The sequence below is a fragment of the Ptychodera flava genome, chromosome 14 (genome assembly GCF_041260155.1).
Source record: "Ptychodera flava strain L36383 chromosome 14, AS_Pfla_20210202, whole genome shotgun sequence".
NCBI classification, from domain to species: domain Eukaryota; kingdom Metazoa; phylum Hemichordata; class Enteropneusta; family Ptychoderidae; genus Ptychodera; species Ptychodera flava.
In genome coordinates this window covers 36,262,160-36,287,268 of record NC_091941.1, presented here as the reverse complement: position 1 = coordinate 36,287,268, position 25,109 = coordinate 36,262,160, and the positions used below count along the sequence as shown (strand labels likewise).

General features: G+C 36.8%; 1 protein-coding gene across 3 annotated transcripts in view; it reads left to right on the top strand.

Annotated features, from left to right (window-relative positions):
- The first annotated feature begins 1,527 nt into the window (after positions 1-1,527).
- Positions 1,528-25,109, top strand: part of LOC139150316 (kinetochore-associated protein 1-like) — a 45,432-nt gene continuing 21,850 nt past the window's right edge. The window contains exons 1-27 of one of the 3 annotated variants that reach the window (XM_070722612.1): positions 1,528-1,627; positions 2,008-2,127; positions 2,774-2,917; positions 3,725-3,823; positions 4,597-4,700; positions 5,137-5,239; positions 5,360-5,497; positions 6,713-6,868; positions 7,122-7,265; positions 8,087-8,206; positions 9,163-9,230; positions 9,532-9,633; positions 10,039-10,208; positions 10,802-10,899; positions 11,545-11,767; positions 12,266-12,426; positions 12,839-12,937; positions 13,090-13,218; positions 14,016-14,132; positions 14,828-14,940; positions 15,758-15,947; positions 16,595-16,690; positions 17,176-17,271; positions 17,562-17,652; positions 18,063-18,121; positions 18,657-18,891; positions 19,721-19,794. In XM_070722612.1, the coding sequence (XP_070578713.1) occupies positions 2,107-2,127; positions 2,774-2,917; positions 3,725-3,823; positions 4,597-4,700; positions 5,137-5,239; positions 5,360-5,497; positions 6,713-6,868; positions 7,122-7,265; positions 8,087-8,206; positions 9,163-9,230; positions 9,532-9,633; positions 10,039-10,208; positions 10,802-10,899; positions 11,545-11,767; positions 12,266-12,426; positions 12,839-12,937; positions 13,090-13,218; positions 14,016-14,132; positions 14,828-14,940; positions 15,758-15,947; positions 16,595-16,690; positions 17,176-17,271; positions 17,562-17,652; positions 18,063-18,121; positions 18,657-18,891; positions 19,721-19,794 (3,150 nt within the window). In that variant the 5' untranslated portion in view covers positions 1,528-1,627; positions 2,008-2,106. Of the gene's footprint in view, positions 1,628-2,007; positions 2,128-2,773; positions 2,918-3,724; positions 3,824-4,596; positions 4,701-5,136; positions 5,240-5,359; positions 5,498-6,712; positions 6,869-7,121; positions 7,266-8,086; positions 8,207-9,162; positions 9,231-9,531; positions 9,634-10,038; positions 10,209-10,801; positions 10,918-11,544; positions 11,768-12,265; positions 12,427-12,838; positions 12,938-13,089; positions 13,219-14,015; positions 14,133-14,827; positions 14,941-15,757; positions 15,948-16,594; positions 16,691-17,175; positions 17,272-17,561; positions 17,653-18,062; positions 18,122-18,656; positions 18,892-19,720; positions 19,795-25,109 lie in introns of all 3 variants that reach the window. The other 2 variants (XM_070722611.1, XM_070722610.1) reach the window with 2 other exon arrangements.

Sequence of the window (25,109 nt, the reverse complement as noted above, 5' to 3'; positions counted from 1 at the left end):
GAGTCACATGTACAAGAAGGGCTACAGCACGGCAATGCCCAGGGCATAATTATAGGAAAGAAAATCAGTGATTTTTTTCCATTTTCAGAATGAATTTGAAGAGAAATTCTCAGAAGAAACATTAGAGAGGGTACTTTCTGTGATTGCAGAGACTGTGAAGTCAGTGGATATGATTCCCTGGCTTCAAGATGACCTCATACCATTTGTCAGGAGAGTCTTACCAAGTGGACAGGTTGGTTCATATGCTAATGATGAAGTCATCCCGATGCAATTACTGTTATCCAAGATATCATCAACAAAATATATTCAATTTTTATGTCATGATGTTGTTGAAAGTTTTGAGATAGGAATAAAAAACGCCTAGTATTTTGGTGACATGTATGCCAAAGGGAAGCTGATACACAGAAAATGAAAAATTGAGTTCTTGTCAGATGCTTCTTTTCAGTGTCCATGCAGTGGGTGTTTTGTGTACAGCTTGGGTATTGGCATGACAGCAACATTGATAAAACTTTGATTTGGAAGAACACTGCTTTATTTGTGTAGTTGTGGTGAATATTTGTGCTTTTCCATCTTTGCAATCCAAGCTGCTTTTCTCTAACTGTACAATTTACAATGGTACTGATTAATTAACAGGGAAAGAAGTTATGAGTGAAAAGGTATCATTGTAATCAATAAATTGCTTTGTTAAAAGAAAATTAACTGTATTGCCTGACATGAGAGTATGATTTTTTCAGGTGAAATGAATGATGTGACTTTGTTATCGTTGTGTCCACAGAATCTTCTGGCATTATGGCTGGACAAGCGAGTCAGAAACTTAGAATTCATTGAAAAGGTGAGGGTAGAACTTGCTTTATGGACACTGTAGGAAAATTGAATGTATATTACAAAGCTGTCATAGGTACCAGGTTACTGTATATTTATATTTGCACACAACATGCAATGTATGTATGGCACAAGTGTAGTTGTACGTGGTGAATCTGTGAAAGTTGTTATTAATGGTCAGCTAAGGTATACATTCACACAATATATTTCCATAAGATAAAATTTCAGCTTACTGGGATTCTCATATAGGAAAGCAAACATACATAAACACTCAGTGTAGAAATCAAATGAACATTTTTATATGAAAACTAAACTTCTTGATAAACAGATTTGTGACGGTTAACGCCACCAATTGTGAACTTTTTGTGAAATGAGCTTAATTGTTCTAATACATATATGTGTATTTTGCATGCAGTTGTTACCGGCTGCATCTAGTGGTTGGTGTGCATGTGTGAGGTTTGGTTATTGTGTTTTAATAAAAGTTTCTTTACAACAGATATCTGTCTATTTTTGAACTGCTAGGTTTGTGAAGTCTTTGCAATTAGATTACAGTAATAAATTCAAACATGGAATTTTATTTTCAACTTGATCAGAGTTTGACTTAACCTCTTTAACCGTCGTGGTTTGACCCAACCCAATTGATATCAATAGTTTGTGTGGACCTGTTTACAGAGAATCAGGGGTTAATGATTTTGTGTTGTTAGGATGACTGGCCTATGAATGGATTGAAGCTGGCTGAGTTATTCTTTGCACCACAGAAGTGTGACTTTAGACACAGCGCCCTCAACCAGTGGACTGTTATCTTGTGAGTAGAAAAAAATCTGTAACACCACATTGAAACATATCATTTGAGAGGCTGAGAATACTAATTTTCTGTGTGTTGCTATCATGCTAGAACAAATAAAAGTTGCACAGAGGCGTTGCTTGTAGATGGTAAAATATGATAAACCATACCATAGACCATCGCGTCTATGACCATACATAGAATTGAAACTCAGGAATGCTGCTGATCATACATGAAGCTTTAATGTTTTATTGAAATGTAAGTCATTGTTTGGAGGTAGTATATACATATAAAATATTGTACAGTCACGCTGTTGGTAAATATCAATGTTGTTAGAAATACCAATATTTTGGGAGAGTGATGTTGAAAGCTGTGATTTGACTTTTGTTTATTGTGTCCAGGGAAGTGATTTTGATGCAAAAGGTGTGAATTTACTGAAAGAGTTGACCCAACAGTTGAAGGAACTCATTAGTCTACACAAAGATTACTCATGTAAATTAATGCTGGCTGAATTTTCTCAGGTAAGACTATTATTATCTTTCTCCTCGGGCAAGAATGGTGATCTGACAGCAGTAGATACTGACTTAGTGTGAATCACTGAGCTATTTTGGCCCACTGTTGTCGAAACTGCTATATATCACCCACCGGTTAAAATTATTGGCTATCGACTCTTAGGCCTAATTCCAATATAGAAGTAATTCTTATGGTATATAAAAAACAAGAATATAAAAAACATCATCATGGTTTGACCCAACCCTCTTGTTATCAATGGTGAGTGTGGACCTATTCACAGGGACTTGGGGAGAACAGGCTTGACAGCTGCATGAAAAGATTTCATGACTGTTGCAAAATCAGGGCACACTGATGTTTACTGTTTTAATATAAAATTTTAACACCAATTGCTTTCACTCCATGGTTCCTAACAAAAAGTTTTGTTCCTTTGTCTCTCTGGTGCATAGTTCTTGCAAAAATTAGAGAAACCCATGGCATTTACAAATCCAAGCATGATTTGTAAGATCTAAACAACCATGACTGTCTGACAAAAATATCACATACCCCACCCTCAAGAACCCTTCATGTATTAATCCCCCGTTGTAGTGTTAGGTTGACTTTTGTACAGTATGAATTTCGATGTTCAGCATATGTACATATTTGTCATTCTAACAGGAGACATCAAGCAGTATTACATTCCGTATGTTGGACAGAGTAGCTGCTCCAGAGTTGATACCTAAAGCCATTGTGACAATGGTTAGACCATACATAAAACAACACAAACTATCAAAAGAGGAACTCCTGTTCAAATACATTGAGGTAACAGTATTTAAAGCAATGCCTTCCATAGTAGGGGCAGTTAGTTATAAATTTGTTATAATTTTTTCAGGTTGACCCCATGTGTCACCTGCAGTTACTTGTTTTAAGTTTTTATAGCATTTTGAAATATCCAGAGTTAATCAACCCTATGTATTTGGTTTGCAACATGTACAGTTGGTGTTTATATTTCCTGCAGAGTGAGACTCAAGTTTACTTTTGAATCAAGATTCATTTAATTTGATGTTTTGTGGTCTTAAGTTTTTGATTTTCAATCACTAGATATTAGGGGATAGTGACACCGAAAAAAATAGAAGTGTGGGTATTACGTCATCGAGATAATCAATAGCATTGGAAAAAGATGTAACTTTCTTTTGTCATTCTGTAAATTCCCATTTTCCAAATATGTCAGGACTGTATGTGTCATGGTAATTGGTTATTATTTTCTCTGCAGCTAGAGGGATTGTTGATAAAATTAATTGAATCTTTGGCTTAATATTGAATATATGGAATATCATTTAATACCTTGTTATAGAACAAACACATTTTTTAATTTTCATCATTGATTGCTTTATCATCTTATTACTTGTATTACGTTTATATCAGAAGTAGTTGACCTTTGATCCCCAAATACAGGTTGATACACAATATTTAGAAATATCATCCACTGTGAATTAGCAAATTACTGGTAGAAAACTCATCAAAACTGTCACCTGTACTATAAAATTTTTAATCATATGTTTATTAGGAAAAACAAAACTTTTGCTGTATAGATTTTAAGTTGTTTATTTTCATCTCATATTTCCCCAGGATCTGATTGAACGCAGTGGTAACATGTCATCGTATTCCTATGAGGCATCATGGGAAGACCGAGCAGTGGCTGTTATCAAGTGCATCAAAGATCTTGATGTGAGTTGAGTGAATTCTCCGAATGTGTTCAACAAGTAGTCCTTATTTCTCTGTGGTCTCTGTTTTGTTAATGACATCTCCCAAAATATGAGTAGTTTACATTTAAAACATAGTTTGAAAGTAAGAGTGATTTTGATCTTTTTCAAAATTGAACATCTGTGTTCAGTGTATTTACAGGCCATGAATGGATGACTTAGCAAATCAAAGTGTAACAGTACAAAGATTGCATGATTTGCAACTTTATGGAAAAATTAAAAAATTGGCATATTTTAAATCTGGTCACCTTGAATTACCGTATAACCAACAAGGGGAAAAAAGAGTGAGTTAGTTAGCCTTGGTCTTGCCATAGAACCTAATCATTTCAATGATGTACAAATGCTAGCTAGGACTAGTATTGCAATTGTTAGATAAGGGGATTCTTGTGAATGAAGTGCTGTGGCTGGTCAGTTGCCTCAATGATATTTTTTAACCCGTTCTACATCATGGTTTGGCCCAAATCCAATGTTAACAATTGTATATGTAACATGTTTATAGTGAATTAGGGATGGACAGGTTAAAGGGAAGCTATGAAACTCATTCAATAGAGTCACAATGTTAGGTTGACTTCCACGTTTAAAATGAACATATGGCTGGGGCAAGTGTACAAACTTTGATATATTTTTGGAACAATCATTTCAAAGTCTAAACATTGTGAATGTACCTCCCAAGTTGACAATTGGATCTCCAAGTATTCCTTCTTATATTGATGATGTTGATTCTCATTTCCTTCTCAGTATTTCTGTCAAGCGTTGCAGTCACTGATGTTGAAAGCTGCACTTCCATGGAGTGACCTAGTTGAGAACATTGTCAAACAAGGCTTGGCTGTGGACCATCCAAGGTAACGTTTATGTTGTACTCCCTGGAAGATTGCTGCAAAGACTTTGTCTACTCATATCCATGCATTGTAGGTGGAACAGTAAAACTCTGGTACCAACAAATCTGAAGATAACGTGATGTTGTATGATTTAATGTTTTTGAAATTAATTGCCCCAGATAATTTAGAGAGTGCTGCAAATACATTATAGGAAGGACTACCATAAGGCACTGCTGTTCATACTTCAAAAGAATGTGTGCGTTTCACTTAAGTTTATTAAAACTAAAATAAGTCCACTTTGATCAACATACAACAGCACACCATGAGTGCTTAGTTGTGTATGTAATGAAACCAAGTGACAAGGCAAAATGAATTACAGTACACGGTGTAGAGGCGTCTCCATGTAATCAGAAAGTTTCACACTGACAGTGTTTGTGTGTTATTTGATGCTTTTTTCTAGAGTCAGTCAACTCAAGCAGCATTACAAGGTGGTTGAGCTGCGGATAATGTTACTGAAGTATGACATACACAATTACAATACCTCCGATGAATCTCGAGCATGCGTGAGTGCAAACTTATTTCTTTCAGAGATCTCATTTCAATTAGCAATCTTTGGAAATTGTTGTTCAGGAATTGATGTTAGTTTTGAATAGATTTTGATGTTGTACTATTTACTCCTACAGACTCTTTGGAAGTTTCTGTTAAGTCAAGACACGGAGACATCCTTGGCAGATGCCCTGCAAGTCACCACTGTGTATTCCAGAGAGAAAGCTGAAGATGTTTACATGTTCAGACTTCGATATCTAATAGAACATCAAAAAGTGAGTGAAATACGAAATAAAATCCCAGGCAAAGCTGAACTGTCTGTAGTGTTGGAAGCGTATTGTAATACTCTGTAATAGGCCAAACCCGGAATTCGAATCGACCACGGTACAAACAAAGCCATGTGCGCAAACGCGCATAGACGTACGTGTATTTCCATACGCGTTAGTACACATGTGGGTTTGTTTGTACCGGCATCACGTGATTATTTGGGCGTATTGAGTCTGTAGAACGCATCGCGTCCTTTTTATTCCGGAGTAGAACCATTCAACAGTATCAAATTGACATCATGAAACATTGAAAGCGCATAACAACACACGTGTATATGGGATAGAAATTATGTGACTAAAGGACAAGGATAACTTGTATGATAAAGCATGTATGCAGAACTAGCAAACTAGACTGTAGGACTAGCAAACTAGACTGCAGGACTAGCAAACTAGACTGCAGGACTAGCAAACTAGACTGCAGGACTTGCAAACTATGCTACAGGACTGGCAAACTAGGCGGCAGGACTGGCAGACTAGACTGCAGGGCTAGCAACTAAGACTGCTGGACTAGCAAACTAGACTGCAGGACTAGCAAACTAGACTGCAGGACTAGCAAACTAGACTGCAGGACTAGCAAACTAGACTGCAGGACTAGCAAACTAGACTGTAGGACCAGCAACTAGACTGCAGAACTTGCAAACTATGCTACAGGACTGGCAAACTAGGCGGCAGGACTGGCAGACTAGACTGCAGGACTAGCAAACTAGACTGCAGGACTGGCAGACTAGACTGCAGAACTTGCAAACTCGACTGCAGAACTAGCAAACTAGACTGCAGGACTGGCAGACTAGACTGCAGTGCAGCTGGACTTGAGTAGATATTTCGTCTTATGACTATCAATTACTGAATTAATGACTTCCAGAACATTGAGAAAATGAAATAAAATCCTCAAACTTTAGCTAACAGACAAGATAATTTTTTCACCTTGAAAGTTGCCATTGCAATAAAACATTCTTATGGGATTGGTTGCTACAAAATATCAGCAGGAATTTTTGGAAGCGGATATGATAATACTGATCGGTACTCTAACGTTGGAAGGACTAAACTTCCCACTATTTGTACAAATGTCAAGGTGTGCTTTGATTGAAATGAATGTCATTTCTATTGACCACCACACCATGCATTGCTGTAGACTTGTTGTAACAGTGTGCTTGTCATTTTCAGGTGGCAGAGTGCATTGACCTTCTGAAATGTATCAGCAGTGAAGAGAGTTTAATATGTGCCAAGAGGCTGTTGATTTGGATACAGATTATACTACAGGAAAAAGAGGACACTGATTGCATCGACAATGAGTATGAAGCTAATGAAGAACTGATCCATGTGAGCACAATTATTTTACAGAGTGGTTTTTCATAGAAATCATAATAACTCTTTTGCAAGAAAGTGTGAGTCATGGACCATCAGAAAATACCATTGTTTGGAATGTATTTAAATTTATTACTAAAGTAAAACCTGTCAAAGCAAACTTTGACTTTTTTGGTCAGTCAGCATGTTCACAGCCCCCCCCCCCCCCCCCCCGCCTTGAGGTCAAACACGTTTGATACCATTTGCTGATGTTTATATTTGTCGCTAGGATGAATGCAGAGAAAAGATGGTTGTGACAGAGGCTTCTCTGTCTGTGATAAGATTTGTCCTTGACAAGGATGAATTGAAGCCTGCTGAATTTGAAGAATTGAAAAGAATGCTCAGTGATTTGAAATGTATCCACTGTCTGCAGGTATTGTGTGTATCTAATCAGCTCTTCATACTTGATATGTGATTAGAAATGTACTTCAGCCTTCTCTTGATGAAACTCCTAACGTAACTAACACGTTCATTTCTAACATGTAAACATTGGTCATAAAAAGAAGATACTTTTAACCCTCATCCTGCCAAGTTCATATGTCAACATCAGGTCAAGTTGGTTAAAACTAGTGTAGCACATCATATCCCGTATATTGCGCATCATCAAAGATTTTAACATTTGAAGGCCTCTGAAAACATAGATACCGAAAACATGATTTTCACTGACTGAACCTATAAGACACCATGCCAAGGAGGTGAAAGTGCGTCTAGGTTTTGGTTCAGTATCGTGTTTTACTAACTTGGCACATAGGGAAGTGATGGACAGGATAATGATAAAAATAACCATTTATAGATTGTGTTATTGGTGATCCACCAGGGAGGGAGGTTTACTGTCTTTGTTATTTGAAACTATAGGAAACGTGCAACAATAACCATTGAAACCAGTGAGATAGGGTCAGCATTGCATGTGTAGCATTAGCTTGTTGAGTTGAGATCATTCTAGAAAGAATTCAGTAGTGAGATACTTAATGTAGCAGATTTTTTGTTTTCAAAATAGAAATCATCAACCATGGTGAATAATGGAACTTTTATTCACAACATGACTTCACAAAACAAATGTACATGTATGTTCCTTCAACAAGTATTGATCATATTGCATTCACCAAAGGTGTAAGAGTTTTTGCACTTCTAGTCTGATGTATTGAACAAAAAGTAACTTCATAATTTCATTTTTATTTTGGCTTTGTCATTCAGGAGGAATACGGCAAATTTCTGTCACTTGAAGATTACAGAGAGGAACCAGTACGGGAAATGCATCTCAGGGATTATATGGTATCAGTCCTCAGTGGAAAACTTACAGGGCCCTCTGTCAAGGCAAGTCTTGTCAGCCTTTCAGCCTCAATATCTGTAATGCTGATCAACTCATTGACATTGGTTCCCCATGCACTTGACATTGTGACCTCGCACTTGACCTCTCACTGATAATTGTTTTAGATGCTGCAATGCAACTTTTGTGTGTTTCAACCAATTTCACCCAAGAAGATGCGAGATGCTTATCAGAGAATGCCTGATTTCATTTAAGAATTATTTCAAACTGATCTGTAGTCTATGGATATGTCGAAGGCTGTTGCATGTTACTGATAACACTGTATTATGCTGCATTTTGAAGGTATTGACAGTAATCTTTTAACCTACTGCAGGTCATAGGTTAACTTATGTAAACTAATATGCAAATTATTATGCTAATTAGCCGTCACTCTAACAAAAATTTCTGGGGAGAACACTGATATGGTATTGGTATGTGCCTTGAAAATGAAAGACCCAAACTTTTGCTCAACTTTTCTTAAGCAAACTTTCAATCATTCTCTTTCCAAATCAAAAATAAAAGTCAGGGTCACTCTTTAAAGACACAAATCCCCCAATATTTAGTGATATTTGAATTTGAAATGGCCGCCATCCCTATGGTGGAAAATAAAATTCCTAATTTTCACAAAACTCAAACAGAATTCCTGATTTTCATAAAACTGGTGAAAACTTTATATACTGCATCAGCTTCAAAATGAGCCCCCACAAGTTGTATAAGTGTGAGAGTTCAATTATCTGTCCCCAAGGTGCATTCTACCTGAAATAAAATCTAATTCATTGAAGTTTGCCATACATATTTACATTTCCAATAAAGCCAACTTAAGGTCGGTTCAAGGCTTCCTTTCAATTAAACGCCAACTTGCAAGATGTGAACTTTAACCCCTTGGGAAGGTAGAGGATCACCAGTAATTCTTATATTGTGATACTGTATAGTGAATAGAATTCCTCTGTTGTTTGTTCATCAGGTCTGCCCAGGAGATTTAGAGAGAAAACCAGGACAGGCTAAAAATTTCACATACAATAAAATTTACAGGTAAATAAGAACCTAGTTTAAAACATCGTTTTACTTTACTGTTTGAACTTCAGGCAACCATGGGTATGTGTCACTGGTATCATATTGCAAACTATATGCTCAAAAGTATTTTAGTATTGAGTTATCATGGCTGATATAGAATTTTGAATAAAGAGATACAATTACGTGTCATGTGTTCCTACCTGTTTAGCAACATACAATGGGAAGAAAGTCTTCATTTATGGAATGCACTGTATGCTGATACATCCCCTTGCTCACGTTGATGTCTGTTTTATTACCATGAATCCTACTTCAAATGCAGACTGGCAGAGCTACTCCGAGTCACGGCCGATCAGTTGAATGGTCAACTTGCAATCCAAGCAGCCAGAAATGGACAAGTGGAATTGGCTATCAAAATGTGCAAGTAAGGTCTTTGCTGTTGTTGATTGTACATATATGTAAACACAAATATCCTGCAAGAAAAGTAGTTTTGAGAATGATGGAGTGAGAAAACTATTATGTTGAATGTACAGTTATGTTAAAGAACTTTGTATAGAAATAGGACAAACCAATTACAACTTCAAATTTTGAGGTTTATTCCAAGCCTGTCTTTCAACTTACTATGTAGCATTGCAAAGACTATTTTGAATCAGTACATGTTTATTTCATTTTTAACAGAATGAACATTATTGCCCTTTTACTTTAGTAGGCATGTAAAAGAAAACTCACCAGTGTGCAATAGAGTAAGTCTGGAAAAAGATGAAACGTAACTTTGTGGTATTTACCAAGCAATAGGTGAAAATAATTATGTTTCTTCAACTTTATTTAGAGAGATGTATGAACTTGTCCCTGATGAGAAAATTGGTGAAGTGTTTTACACCGTGGCGCATACACTCTGCAAAGTTCAGGCGGAGTCAGAGGTCAATGATCCTGAAAATCAATGGTTTTCTAAAGAGATTCATGAACTAGCTTGCCAAGCTGCCATCATTTGCAGTCCAGGTAGAGTATTATGTATTTCTGTGGTTTCAAGTTTTTTGACAAAAGAAGGTACTTTTTGTGTATGGTTTTGGAGTCACCAGATGCACTAGTGCAATGATATGATAGTAGCTTATTTTGTCATAGTTTACATGCTTGGTGATTGGCAGATACCATGTCTGTGGGCTTTGAAAGTGTACAACATTTACCATGGAATATATACCCCATTGATACATACCAGTATCAGAAAAACCCATCAAATGTTTTGATGTTTTCATTTCAATATCTCATTCACAGAATTTCATTACATACAATTCTTTTGGTATATTGAAACTTTCTGAAATAGATTTGACTTGTACATGTATGCTAAATATATCTTGTTTTTAGCTGGGGAGCCACCATGGACTCAATTTTGTTGAGAATGCTTGCCCTTTCTGCAACATCATTCCATAACAGTAGGAAACAGATTTCCTTTTCGCTTTTGTTGATGTTTGGAAAATACAAGTCCCATAACAATAAATGCATCTATGGTGTATTGCATGGTATTTGAAATGCACATTGTACTTATGGGTTACAGATATAGAGTTGCTCACCAATCTTTTCAATATTTTTTGCAGATTTACTGGCAGATTGCCAGGAATTGTGTCGGTGTACCAGACTTGCAAATCAAGTGTATCAGCAATGTGAAAATGAAGAGTATGGCATCACGATCCAGGTCTGTTTCATCTCTCAGGTTTATGTATTTACAGTCAATCATCTACAGACACAACTCCAAACTGAACAGATATAAATATTCCTGTCTCTACGATCAGCTGAATGATGACAAGTGCAGCTTCATCATCATGTCATAACTTAGCTGCAGCAATCATTTTACCAATCATGACTGAAACTTTGGTATATAGTTCAAAGGTCAAGACATTTATCCATGAGCCACTGCAATCACACAGACAATGTGGAATCTTAGTATCACCATGTTGAAGTAGTATTCGCTTTGATAGTGAAAGACTTAAACTTTTGCTCAAACTTTCTTCAATGAAACTTTCAACCATTCTCTTACCAAATTGAGAATACAAATCAGCGTTATCATGCGAAGTTTGGTACCAGATAAGCAAATTACCAAACATTCACTGATATTTGAAATCAAACATTTCTGTGTGTACTCTACAGGGAAAAATAAAAATTCAACTTTTTATATAAAGACTGAAATTTTTTTACTCCAAGAGCTTTGAAATGAGTCCCCACAAGTGGTAGATCTAAAAAGAATTGTAAAAGTTTGAGAGATTGAATATCTGTCCCTGAGGCGCATTCTAGCTTAAAAAGCCATCACCACACTCCACACATGACAATTTTATTTCAACAGACTTTGTCAGCTGACAGTCAGATGTCTGTGCACCAGAAGGACCCATTCGAGGATTGGACATTCTGTGATTTCTATGAGGAGGACAGCTTGGTTCTGGATTCTAACTATGCCATGCCCCTGGCCAATCAATTTACACTTTGCTGCCTTCCTAAAATTCACTCCATTGATGACCGGCAACCCTTGCAACAGGATAACATTGTTGGCATAGCTGAACATCAAATAGGTATGATATCATGGTCTTTCTGTTTGTACGAAAGTAGATTGTATAAAATGTATGAGTTACTTAGCTTCTGGTTACTACAAGTACGCTGACTGAGCCCACAGAGTAAAAGCATCCATATGCCCATTGCGTCAACAAGTCTGATACTTCCTGAAATAAGCATACAACAATGGTGTCATGGTTAGTCTTTTAGTGTTTTATAATACAATTTCTAGAAACTCCAGTGGGAAATTTCTCTTGTTTTTTCATTTATCTCAACTACACACAAGGCATGAGCATCTAGTGTGACATTTTATTTAATTGGTCAGATTCAATTAGTGGATCAAGCTTTTTCTGGATTCAGTTCTCAAGTGTTGCACTGCTGAGGAACAGTTCATAAAAGTCTCTCCAATGGTGTGTGTGTATCCACACACTCTTCAACGTCAAGTGACCATCAATTAACCAACCATAACACGTATATTTTCTGAAACATGCTATCATTTGATTGTTTTTATCTGTCAGAGGAAGAGCCAGACATGGAGCAGCATATGATACAATCCATCAGCCAGTGTACCTCTGACTTGGTCTCTCTGCTTCAAGAAAACAGTCTTGCTTTGTCTTATGTTCTCAAGACGATGTTAACCTGTGCAGGTTACACTACCAGAAGGTTGATGGGATTCCCTGTAAGTTTATGTGCATGAATAACCGTCATTTCAGTTTCCTCATTGTAATTTTTCTCTTTGATAATTTATCAGGATTTCCAGCACTTTACTGTTATTGCTTGTCTCAAAACATATTTCTTGTAGCAGTTACTAAGAATCATATCACAATATGTTCAGGAAAAAATCAAGGGAAAGCATCTGAATCAAAGTGTGTATTTCTGGAAGAGAAGACATCAAGATACAGCTGATGTCTGTGTATAGTTACTGTAGGTTCTCTGAATTCAGTTTCTACAAAGGGATGTGTTCAAAGTACACCAAAGTACATCACATCAAATATATTATTTATGTCAGTGAAATTTACAGCAGAATACATGTACATGTAGAGTTGCCTGAAAAAAAATTAATCAGTGCTGTTGTGTGCCTTCCCTCACAGACTGAAGAGAAAGCTGATAGGCTGGATGGTATAATGAAACCGATATATGGATATGGCAGTCGCATGGTTCAACAGTATTCACTCAATCTACTGCATAAGGTATGTGCACCATCAGTAATGTGTATTGTTGTTCAGATTTTTTAGTAAAATTGAAGTGTATGATTGGAGTGAATTCTGCCTATTAATATCCATCAGATTCCACGTTCCAACAACTTTGAAGAACCACCTGTGACATTATCTTCTTTTTTCAGGTTCTTGGCAGCAAGAAGGTTGATGTTGAACTTGCCTCGGAGTATGCACTCATGATACCTTATAAAGTGGCAGTTGATAAGTTACAGAGTATATGTACATCATCTGGGCATAATTATGGCAAAATTATTGTAAGTTAAATCAGTTGCATGTGTCAATTTTGTTCTCTAGGTATTTCTGTTCCTTATGAGCGTATCCAGATGTGAAAGCATTCTTGTTTAAGTTGTTGAACAAATATAAAAGTATATCAACATTATTTCACCTGGCTCAAGCCTTCTGTCTATTTTTTTCCAAAGGTGGTGTGAGTGTAACAATGTGCCTGATATAGCTCTGAAATAGAGTAGAAAATATTGTGATAATTGAATAAATGCTTAGATGGCAAATATGAAAGATCTTTCACAAAAAGGATACACATGCTTGCATATTCAGAGTAATGTGACAAATTCATAGAGTTTGTATGTTGATAATGCATTTCTAAGGATGGAAATAATATTCTATGATTCTTTGAGATTAAGGTAGTTCATGTCTTGAAATTGAAAAATTGAAACTTTTGCTCAAACTTTCCTCTGGCAAACTTTCAACCACTGTCTTTCAAAAAATTGGGGGTCACAATGCAAAATTTAGTGCCAGAGAAACAAATTTTATTGATTTTATAAACAAATTATTTATTGACATCTGAAATTAAAAATGGCTGCTGTCCCTATGTTATCTCTATGGGGAAAATAAAATATCCGATGTTTACAAACTAAATCTGTGAAAACTATTTACTCCATAAGCTGCAAAATGAGCCCCCAACAAGTGGTAGGCCAAAAGAATAGTGTAAAAGTTTAAGAGCCGGAATATCTGTCCACAAGGTGCGTTGTACCTTAACACTAAATGGAAACACATGTGATTAGTAAAACATTTCTGTTGTTTGATTTTGGAACAGGATATCAGCAGAGTTGGCAAAGCTGTGGCACTCTCCAACAGTGACCAGCAATTGTTGAGTTACTATGAGAGACTATGTACCAAGGCTGAGTGGGGGCACAGATTAAATCAATTACAGGTAAACCTTACAGTGAAAAGGAATGAACCGGATCATTGCTCCAGGAACAACCATGTCATTTTATTATCTTTAGAAATGTGATTTTTAGATGTTGCTGATATATAAATAAGTGAAGTTTTGTTTGGAAAATCACTCAGTGTATGAACCTCCACGACCAAGTCCTGAACTGTCTTCTTCTTCTACAACTGTGTCAGCTAAGGCATACATCTGTCACAATTTTATCAAAAAAGGATTTCCACCCTCTGGATTGTCAAATACATTGTTTCCAAACAGTGAATCATTGACTCAGCATTGAGAAGTACATGTATCTCTTTATCTCTTGTCAAGCCAGTATTTGTATGTCCAGAAGCAATTTCTTACATGGTCAAGGGGTGGAATAGCTCACAAATTTTGCTAGGGCCCAGAAGATTTACCAATACACTGTCCGGGCACATAACAATGCACTCTTAGGACAGTGTGTGTGCAGGACTAGAAATCTAGACAACAGGACAGCTTGACATGGCCTGATGCTGGTCTGTATACCACCAAGTGATGAATTGGGGTTCATCACCCCAGTCATCCCTTAACATGTATTAAAAATATTTACAAAATTTAGATTGAGCATTGCAGAAATCAGCAGAGTACTATAGTTCATCATTTCAATTGAAATAATGTGCCTGGTGTAGGCTAACCATCTTTCTCTCTGGTTTGTACAGATTTCTTTCAGTGATGCATTCAACAGTGATCAGAGTACAGATTATCAAAATGTCTTGCCTAAGATGTTACTGCATGGTAAAAATGATAGACAGATGTTCAAGGATTACTGTAGGTATGTTTTTCAATGTAAATGCATCATCACTGAAACGCAATAAGTGTTAAGGATACAAAAGTTTTGTGTGTACATATTTGGTTATGCTTTGTCAAATTTTCACAGTTGTTATGTGTGGCTGTGTTTGCCAGTGTTTCGAATGTGAAGCTAATTCTTAGAATTCAATGTACTGTTACAGTAATTGAATACTTAACCTCATTGTTAATTGAATTTAACTATGCTGAACTACATGGTTAATTGAATTGTTAATGCAACCCTAATTACCGGTAGAGGGTCAAGATTTCATAACTCATCTTTGGTACTGGCAGGATGTTCAGATAGTCACTCATGATGGTTGACATTCATTGTAAAGTTGACAGAGATGTCCTGGCAGTTGGTATTTGATGCATGTGGTACCTTTGTAGGGCGTTGTTGTTTTTAAATGTTGCCATTCATAACTTGACATTAAAGGTGGAAACTTCCTTGTGTCAAACATTTGCTATCGCTGATTTCACATTCTTGGCCGAAAGTTGTGCATGACAGATATACATTTTAGCATAGCATTTACGCCTATTGACCTGCATAGGCAGCTTTTCTAACAGAACTTAAAGTGGGGGGAATCTGTGCATTACAGTTGACTAGACCATTTAGCAAATGTGTTTAATATTAGTGCCTAATATTGTTAACTCAGTACATTGGAGTGCCACTCTGCTATTCAAATATATGACATGAGATCGTCATTTCCATTTTTAAAAATCACAGAGATGATGTCTAATGTAATGTCCAATGAAAACTGCATGATAGTATTTTACTACATTCTCTAATTCTGTGCTTGCAGAGACTTTAATTTGAATGTTGATGATGCCCTATTATTGTACCTGGAGATGTTACTGTTGCCATCGCAAGACCAAATGCAGACCAAGGCTGCTAAACCACCTCCCATAGATGAGTTTGTCGTGGAGTGTGTTCTGGAACTAATCCAAAACAAAAATGCCCTACAAATCAAATTGAGCAGAATCTTAGACAAGGTAAGATTACAAAGGACATGCTTTCTTCTCTCTGCAAAACACGATAATTCTGTGCAAATCACCCTTGAGAATGTAATGTGTATCGATTGCTTTAAAGTGGATATAATGTTGTTCAGTTTCATTCTAGTCAGTTAACATTGATTAGAATCTTGAAACTTACATGAAGAGGTAAACATAGTGTTTACCTGGCCAATGGATGAAGCATACAAAGAAACATGATGAGATGATGTCTGGTATCTGTCAGAAACACATGCTATCCAGCTGACAGAATTAATACAAAGTAAAACTTCACTTTGATGTACAGTGAGGTTGAATGTTACAGGCATATCATGCATGGGTGACGCTCTTTGAGTTCATGATTGTAAGAAGATATTTCATCTTATGGGAAAACCAAAACAATAGCAACTTCTTCCCATTGGGTATTCAAACTGAACACACATGCTATTCAGGGTGGATGTTTTGTTGGAATTGATATGTCAAGGAGCTCAGTGCATGTAGCTGCCATTAAACCATTTTCTTGCTTCAAGAAATAAAGTTATTCCTCATGTTTATTTACAAGGTTGTTGAAACAGATGACAAAGTTCATGTACAAAGAAAAATAACTTTAAAAAAGTAAAGCTGTGCTAACCCCTCCATTTTTTTTCCAGCTTGATTTTTATGATTACGAGAGAATTGACTTTGTCATGGTTCAGATTATGTCCTCATGCAAACTTAACCCTGAAGAGAAGCAGACTGTTGAAATGGTAATCCTGTTTACTTTTGTGCTCTGTTTTGCTTTTCACTGATCATTAATTTTATATAATTTATTTGTATCAATTCAATGTACCCTGTTGAAGAGTGTATGTTTGAAATCAAGGTGCAAATGAAAAACTAGATTTTGTTGATCACTTTAGGTCTTTGAAGAGTTTTGAGCAAATGATATTTGTTTTTAGATGTCAGAAACTTAGTTTCTTCAGCTCTTTGTTTATGTTTTTTTTAAAGCTTGTAAGAATTGTCCATGCAAGTTGTAAAGGTAATTTTCCTCAAGTGTAGTGAAAATGAAATTGAAAGTGATAAGGAAATGAATAATAATTGAACATAAGAAATTTGCAGGATAACTTTCACCAACATTTAATTTAACTAGTCACTCTTCCCCTTCTGATTAGTACAGTTGTTACTGCTCCTACTTACAAGTTAATGCCATAAATGTAATGTAATTTTGTCTATATCTGTGTTGATTTCATCATAGGGTTTGAAGCTGCTGTCATATCTGTCTGTTTATACCAGATGTTCCAAGCCATCACAATACGAGATCATGTACAGATACAAGACTGAGGAAGATCAAGTAAGATTCCATGCATTACAATGTTTTATTTAGATTTCACTCTCCACGTTCAAAAAACCAAGCATAGTTAAAAGCAAAAAAAGATGAGAAAAAAGTCATCTGGCCAAGGCATGTATGCTTTTTGAATGGAAAGCTTTGACATGTAACAACAAAAAGTGATAGCATTTTTCCTCCAATATGTATAGCAATGTAGAATGTTAAGGAGGTTATCTGATGAATCTTGAAGTTGAATTTTTTTTTGTAGATCTTACTCTAATAATAGCTTTGTGGTTGCCTTTTTTGATAATCAGCTTCTGCATGGGAGTGAAACATTGCCAGAGATGTCAAAAACCAGACTGCCATTCCATCCGTTGCTGTATGGAAGTCCATGGAAAATCATCAGTAAGATCAGAGTTTTGAATTAACTCTTAGTTGTCCAACACAGAAATTCTTCCAACTACTTACCATGTACATAACAGAGTTCATCTTGAACTTGAATGTGTTTAAACTATGGTAATTTTTGCCACTTATTCTTGTTGCAACCAGTAATAACTCTTTCCTGATTTGCAATGAATCACCTTTGCCGTGAGATGTGCTAATCAACATAGCTGGTTTATGAAGTGATAATGTTGTTGAAAAAAGTTTCTGTATCCTTTCCGGTACAAAGCACATAAGTGGTTATCTTGGTTGTCCATGAATGTAAAACAACACAAAGCACCGAAATGGTAAAATTTGAACTGTTTATGAAAATGGCTTTACAAACATGTACACACATCAGATATAACATGTGATCGAATAAATATATTTTGCAGTTCCTGAGTTAGATGCCAGTACTGTATCAAGTCTACAACCAATTGCAGAGGTACTGAAGGTATGTGTGTCTCATTCATCAATATCAGTAAAGTTCATTTGCCAATGGAAGTAACGTTGGCTAGCTTGACCCTTTCACCACCATGGTTTAACCCAAACTCATTGTTATCGATGGTGAGTGGCAACCATTTACCGAGAATGGGGGATAAACAGGTTCATATTTTGAAATCAGAAAAGTGCACTCTCATAAAGTTTTGCAGAATGATATGATGATTTTGAAAGATAGGGTTGATGTCATTTTTCACATTTTACAATGTTATGATCAAACAATTTTGCAATTAGTAAACAAAAAGTAAAGAAATGGTAGTGTTTATAAGGATATAGTTTGTTTAGATACAAAATGGAGCCAACAAGAAACATAGACGGCGATATCAATGTGTGATCAATAGTAGAATACTTGTCAGCAATTTGGGTCAGGCAGTTTCAATTTTCCACACAGTTTAAGCTGTAAAGCATGCAAAGAAATGCTTTATATATGACATGAATGGCATGTTTGTAGGTGTCATGTTTTGAAGCTGTATTTTTTTTCCCGACAGTTGTTACCGGATCAGATGAACATGATAGCCATCAAAAATGAGATGGACAAAGTACTGAAGCAATGGGAACTGCAGGAGAGAACTCTTGGAGAAAGCAGCGATGACACAGGCTGGAATAGCAATAAACGTCTTGATCTGAAGACACTGGAAAACTTCAAGACATTATTTATGAACATCAAGGACTGCGAGATGTCTGTTGCTGCAGCCAGATATGTAGCAAAACAATTACCCAGAGGTAAGATAAACTATGGTATTATAGAGAGGGTGTGTGTCTGTAAGTAAAGAGATGCAGAGATGTTGTAGCTTTAAAGGGTGTAGCTCTAATTTTTTGATGTTTATTTTTTCAGTATTTTTGTTTTTAATGTCCACTGCAGTTTCTTGTTTTGACCATACTTGTCAAAACTGGAAATTTTCCAGTCTGTCTGAGGAAAAATTCAATTTGATGGCTATAGGCCATGGTGGACTGATTTACTGTGAATGTGCAATAAATTTAATATGTTGAGCTTCACGCAGTGCATCTACAGTATATTCAAAAGCTGGTTCACAGAGGGCTTTTCATGCTCATGAAAATGAGATTTTCTATTGTGTCAATGAACTAAAGTCAGCATAGTTTGTAGTTTGGTACATGTTGCTGTTGAGTACCAGTGAATAGTGCTTCCAAGTTATGTTTCTGAAAAGGTTAAAAAGAATGGGGCTTTCTATTGAAAATGGTAGCAATATGTGGTGATAAGTAAGTTCTTGGAGATGTTGAATTTTAACAATTTGAAACTATCACCAGTATCTTGCTGTGAAAACCAAACACAAGTTTATTTACTCTTCTTTTGTCAGTGTTCTACAGTAGGGCACAACCCAGTACAAGGCTTATCTCCAGGATTGAAATTTACCTCTTTAACCATAAAACATCAGTCAAATGCTGACCTATTTGAAATCAGTATTAGAATACTCCTTCTGGCAGTATACAACAATCTCATGTTACTACAACATTATCATGCAACTGTTGCTGTTTAGGGCTTTTTCACAAGTCTGTTTTCTTGTTTATTCATTTTTTTTTCTATTTGTAACAGGTCCAGATCAAGTTATGGTTTTGAAATTTTGTACAATGCTGGCTTGTAGATGGAAAGATTCCACACAAAGTGATGTGAGTTATTATTTATTTCTGACTATGAAATAATCTTACAATGAAACTTAAGCAACAAATAGTTCTCAGGAAGTCAGACACTCTGCTTTGTCAACCCAGATTATGCACCCAGCATAAAGGGCTGTAATCTCAACAACATTTGTGTGTCTTCTCACTTCAGAGTTTCTTTATTTCTCATGTTTACATGTAAGATGAAGCAAAACTTGACATGCGGGCAAAGACTTCCTGCATGTAGGTAAAGATGCACTGTTACTTTAGATGAGGGTTGGTATATATTTTATCCCACTAACTTGATATAATATGTATGCACAACAAAATAGTCTTTAAGTTATTGATATTCAGGAAATAAGGAAGGTGTAGAACGAAATTGTGTCCAACAAAGCCTTTGCCTTGTGCAGATGTATGACAACATACAAGTGCATTTAAAAAAAAATACAAATGAAAATGTATTGACAAATACTGACAACACTGACACATTTCCTGTCAATGGACAAAACACAAGGGTTTCCACATTATGATATGTTAAGTATACACATATTTGCTGCCAGACCCTTTGTTAATAAATGTGTTTACAGAGTGAAATGAAGACGAAATTATGTATATTTATATTTACATGAAAACCAATGAACGACTGAGTGAGTTTCTAAAAATTGCTGCACATCAGCAGACTACATGTAGTTTACTCGTCCGAGTATAAGCCCCCGGTTCAGCAACACTAAACCGCGGTAAAACTAGGGGAGGGGCTTATACTCGAGCAACCCCATGTTATCTGGCATGGACGCTTAATTTATGCTAATTTTATGCACGATTTTTTTCAACACCACTCGATCTTTCTATCGCTTTCAAAATCGACTTACACATCCAAAGAAATTGATTGTACAATCTCTGAATACAGAAGTGACATTTTGGTGAAATTTCAGCGTCGAAAAAAACCAAACTTGAAACAAAGACATCATGTATGCTGCTGATCAACAGTAATGTGAACAGGCATGCATTGCCTACACGGAAAGGCAACTCAATATTCCAGTATCAAACTGTCTACATCTTGTGAAAACAACAACATATCAGTGAAAATTGTAATAGTCACCAGGAAAAGTCTTCACAAATGAAAGGATAATTGCTTCAAACAAAAGAAACTGCATGTTTCAAGCATGAAAACATCGTGGCTGTGAAATGAAAATGAACAATGGCCGACGTGAGTGAGACTATTCTATTTAGGCGACTGGGTGAGCAGGGTCAAAGAATCAAGACAGTACTGGAAAAACGTGTCATTTTCCTTACGATGCTGTCAAGGGAACTCCAGTTTCCCATTATTTTAACATCTTTTAATAGTTTCTTTATTATCTAAAAGTAATTTTACCAAGTTAAATGACTAAATATACTCTCCTAACCTTTCTGTATTTGAGTTACACTAGGGTAGGGGCTTATACACGGATGTAATGCATTTTCTAAAATCCTCTAAAATCAGTAGGGGGGCTTATACACGAGCAGGGGCTTATACTCGGACGAGTACGGTAGTTTATTAATAGCTCACTATCTTAAAGACTAGTTTTAGTGATCATGATCTTACAAATACTGACTGATTCCAATGGCATTGCTGCCTCATTGCAGAGAGAGAACGTTTTGAATATTTACCGTATACGGTATCAGGACTCGAAATAATACCTGTCTGCCTGTCCCGGACAAGTGAAATTTGGCCTGGGACGAGTAGTTTTGAAAGGTACTTGTCAAAGTTGACAGGTAGATTTTTTCAGCCTGCAACCAGTATTTCAACCTGTTGACTACAGCAAATATTCATAAGTTTAAATTTATGTACCTTTTAAAATTTTGAAAATCATTATTTGGATATTTACCTGTCAGAAAAAAGTAAAAGAAAGTTCAATAATATCTAATCACTTTTTATAGGGGGCAGCCATATTAATTTATCTAAGGTCACGTCTTAGATTGGGAGATTCTCAGAGCCATCTCGACACCGATGGTGCTGTTACGCCATTTTGCATACAATCAGGGTTTCACTAAGTTTTGAAACCGGGGGCCACATGAAAATTACAGGGGCCAAGCCATACCGACCGCCAAGCATGTGGATGTTTGATTATATGACACATACCACCGCCGCCAATAGGCCCTACATGGTTCCAAATTAGCTATCTATAAAAACTGGACAAAACTGTTCATCAATCACAAATGGTAAGTTACATTTTAATTTTCATGCATTGCATTCAGAAAAGGAATCTGCATCCAGCCAAAGAACTTCAGCAGCTATTGTAATCTCACTTGTACAATTTAGGATGCAGTTTGCCTCTATAGTTCACTACTGAAAATAGTCATTTCCAATGATTGTTGTTAGAAGAGTATGAAAATTTCTATGAATTTTGACTTTGACCTTAGTACACTAGTCCCCAGTCGCTCGGCATTTCTACTTCATGTTTCAAACAATCAGGGTCCAATATTAGATAGCCTGGATCACAGTGCCGCTACTTTCAAATCATCAACACCAGCTGTTGTTAAAAAGTGTTCGTTTTATGTTGAAAGCATGGATCCCGTGGAAACCACACTCAAAAATGCATCGTCTTCAACACAAAAAGCATAGAAGATATGAATTCAGAGATGATTGGAAGCAATATCGATGCAGGCTTATTGAATGCATTATCGTGGCTTTTGGTGCGGGAATCCGTCTTCGAACTTAGCGATACGTGCAGGCCAATAGAGGCCATGGCCGGCTATTCCATTTACCAACTTCCTGTATTGCCGTGTATGACAACTGTCAGGGTTCGTACGCTCCTGGAAAGTCCTGGAAAGTCCTGGAATTTAAAACCACTCCTGGAAACTCCTGGAAACTCCTGGAAAATCAAAATTTACTCCTGGAAAACTCCTGGAAAATCGCTAGTTACGATCGCACACGGTCGAGAACGGCCTGATCGTAAAGGCGAACGTCAAACAATAATTGTCGAACGTCAAAATTGCAAAAATGCGAAAAGATGTTTTGCGACAGGTGGGGAGCCCTCCCGAGACAAAATTTGGAAAGCGTAGTAGTGTTTCTTAAAATGTCGTAAAGGGGTCCCTTGTACTAGCGTGGGCGAGACCATGTTGTGTATTCCATTATCCATGGTTTTGCACGCACGTACAGTGACATCGAAGTATGCATGAGTAGGTTGTGGAGGGACCGTGTTGAAATTTAAAGCTTGTTCGGGTCACCAGTCACAGCAATGCCTCCTGCAAAGTGTTTATTCAGCGATCATTGGTTGAAACAGCCCGAGTACGTAGGATGGCTTGAGCGGGCGCAAGATAAATTCGCGGCAAGATGCAAACTTTGTGAAAAGACTTTCGATGTATCGGAAAGCCTAGCACTACGTATGATGCTCCGTGTTCCCGTGGCTTGCCATTCGGCACATTCATGCGAGATATTGCCGGCCTTTGTGCCCTTCACCGTGCATTCCAGCAAACTTATGGTTTTTGACGTCATGCGAACAGTTCTTTTTTGCAGTCTGTGAGCGGTTGAGTGATTCGGGTAGGCATAGATTGGAATCGAGTTGATTTCGGCCGAAAGTAGTTAGAAAAGTAGTTTTTTGTGTGCGGTCCAAAGTGGGACCGCGTGTCTATGGACCTCAGCAGGGCTGTAGTGGGACGCTTTATAATATAATGCAGGGAACACATAGCATCAAACGCGGAGCTATGAAAAGCCATGCTATAGCTACAGGAGCAAACATCGAGCTCTGGTAGGAAAAAACAGGAGCAAGTAAATAAAAAATTAATGATTTCTTTGCCCGATCTTCATCAAATGTAAAGTCGTCGACTAATTCTAAGCCTTCCCTGAGTTTATCTTTCCTGACACCACACTCGCAACTGCACAGTAAGTGAGGCTACCCACAATTCCCCTTGATTTGTTCACTCAGACATTTTTTACTCAAGGCTTTTTCAATTTTATCACTTTCTTAACAATTTTTAACTTACAATTTAAATTCAGGATTATTTGTTGACATTGTGTTCCTAAATTATTGATTATGTTTAAAATTCAAGAGTAAATTGAATGAGAAGTCGATGTTTGGAGGTGTTAAAAATTGCACACTTGTCAAGATAAAGTTATCAGCAACTAAGATGGTCTCATCATACCACCTGTCAGACATGCAAATTTCCTTTGTTACGAACATTAAAAAATCAATACTCTTTCTTTGCCAACACAGATGCAACTTATTCTCTCTGTTTCCTTGAAATATTGTGTATGGCTGTCAAAAATCTATGTCGACAAAATTACAAAATTGCTATCTCCTCCGAGGAAAAGGGGTTTATCATCTCATTATTCAAAGTGAAAAATCAGAAAATTATGATGATCAGAACTATGTTGCCAGAATTTTTAAATATTGTTCTGTGTACAGAAGAAATTTGCTTCAGTTCAGTGAGTGATCTACGTGTGTACAGATCATGGAGAATTGTGGGTAGCCTCACTTACTGTCTCAATCGTCAGCGATGTTATTCAAGATGTCATCACCGTCAAAACCTGTCAACTCGTCATTGACTGCATTTGTCAGCAAAATGATGTCTTATGGGCTGAAGTTTTGTGGACAAGGAAAACATTAGAAACAATTAGTATATGATTCTTATTAAAATTGCACGCTTTATTGTGCAAACACTCCTGGAAAATGGCATTTTTCAACCACAAATACTCCTGGAAAATGGCAAAAAAACTCCTGGAAAGTCCTGGAATTTTGATTTACTTGAAGTGTATGAACCCTGAAACAACTGTGCTACAGCCTACCGCTAAACGTCACAGTCTGCTAAAGTTTACACCTTCAATTTATTCAGTTTTGATATTTATATGCCCACAGAGTTAAAGCAAGTCAAACGTTAAGCTCCCATCACTTAAACAAAATCATTAAAATCCGAGAACGAACGTCGACTACCAATGTCAGGCAAGGTGTTGTTTACATTTTACAATCCACGGCCATGGATCGCGGTAGGCGATTGCTGATGCATTCAGAAGAAACATTTCCCGATAAATATTCATAAAACGCCGCATAAGTATCAATATGATCTGAGAAATTGCCATCGGCTGTACCTTTCTTCATCAACCCGTCTGTATTTCTCCATTTCGACCCAACTGAGTCACTTAACCCACATCTCATGGCCGACGCAATGTTGCGTTACTGCACACGCTCAATGACCCCTAACCTCCAACCACCCTGTGTACGTTGTGTAGACGTGTTCTGTGCTGTACCGGTACGTAAATCTGTAAGCTTAGCGAGGCATCAGGCGATCAACGAATGCGAGCGAACAAAAAAATTTTCACTGAAAACCCTGCAAAAGTGTTGAAAACAAGT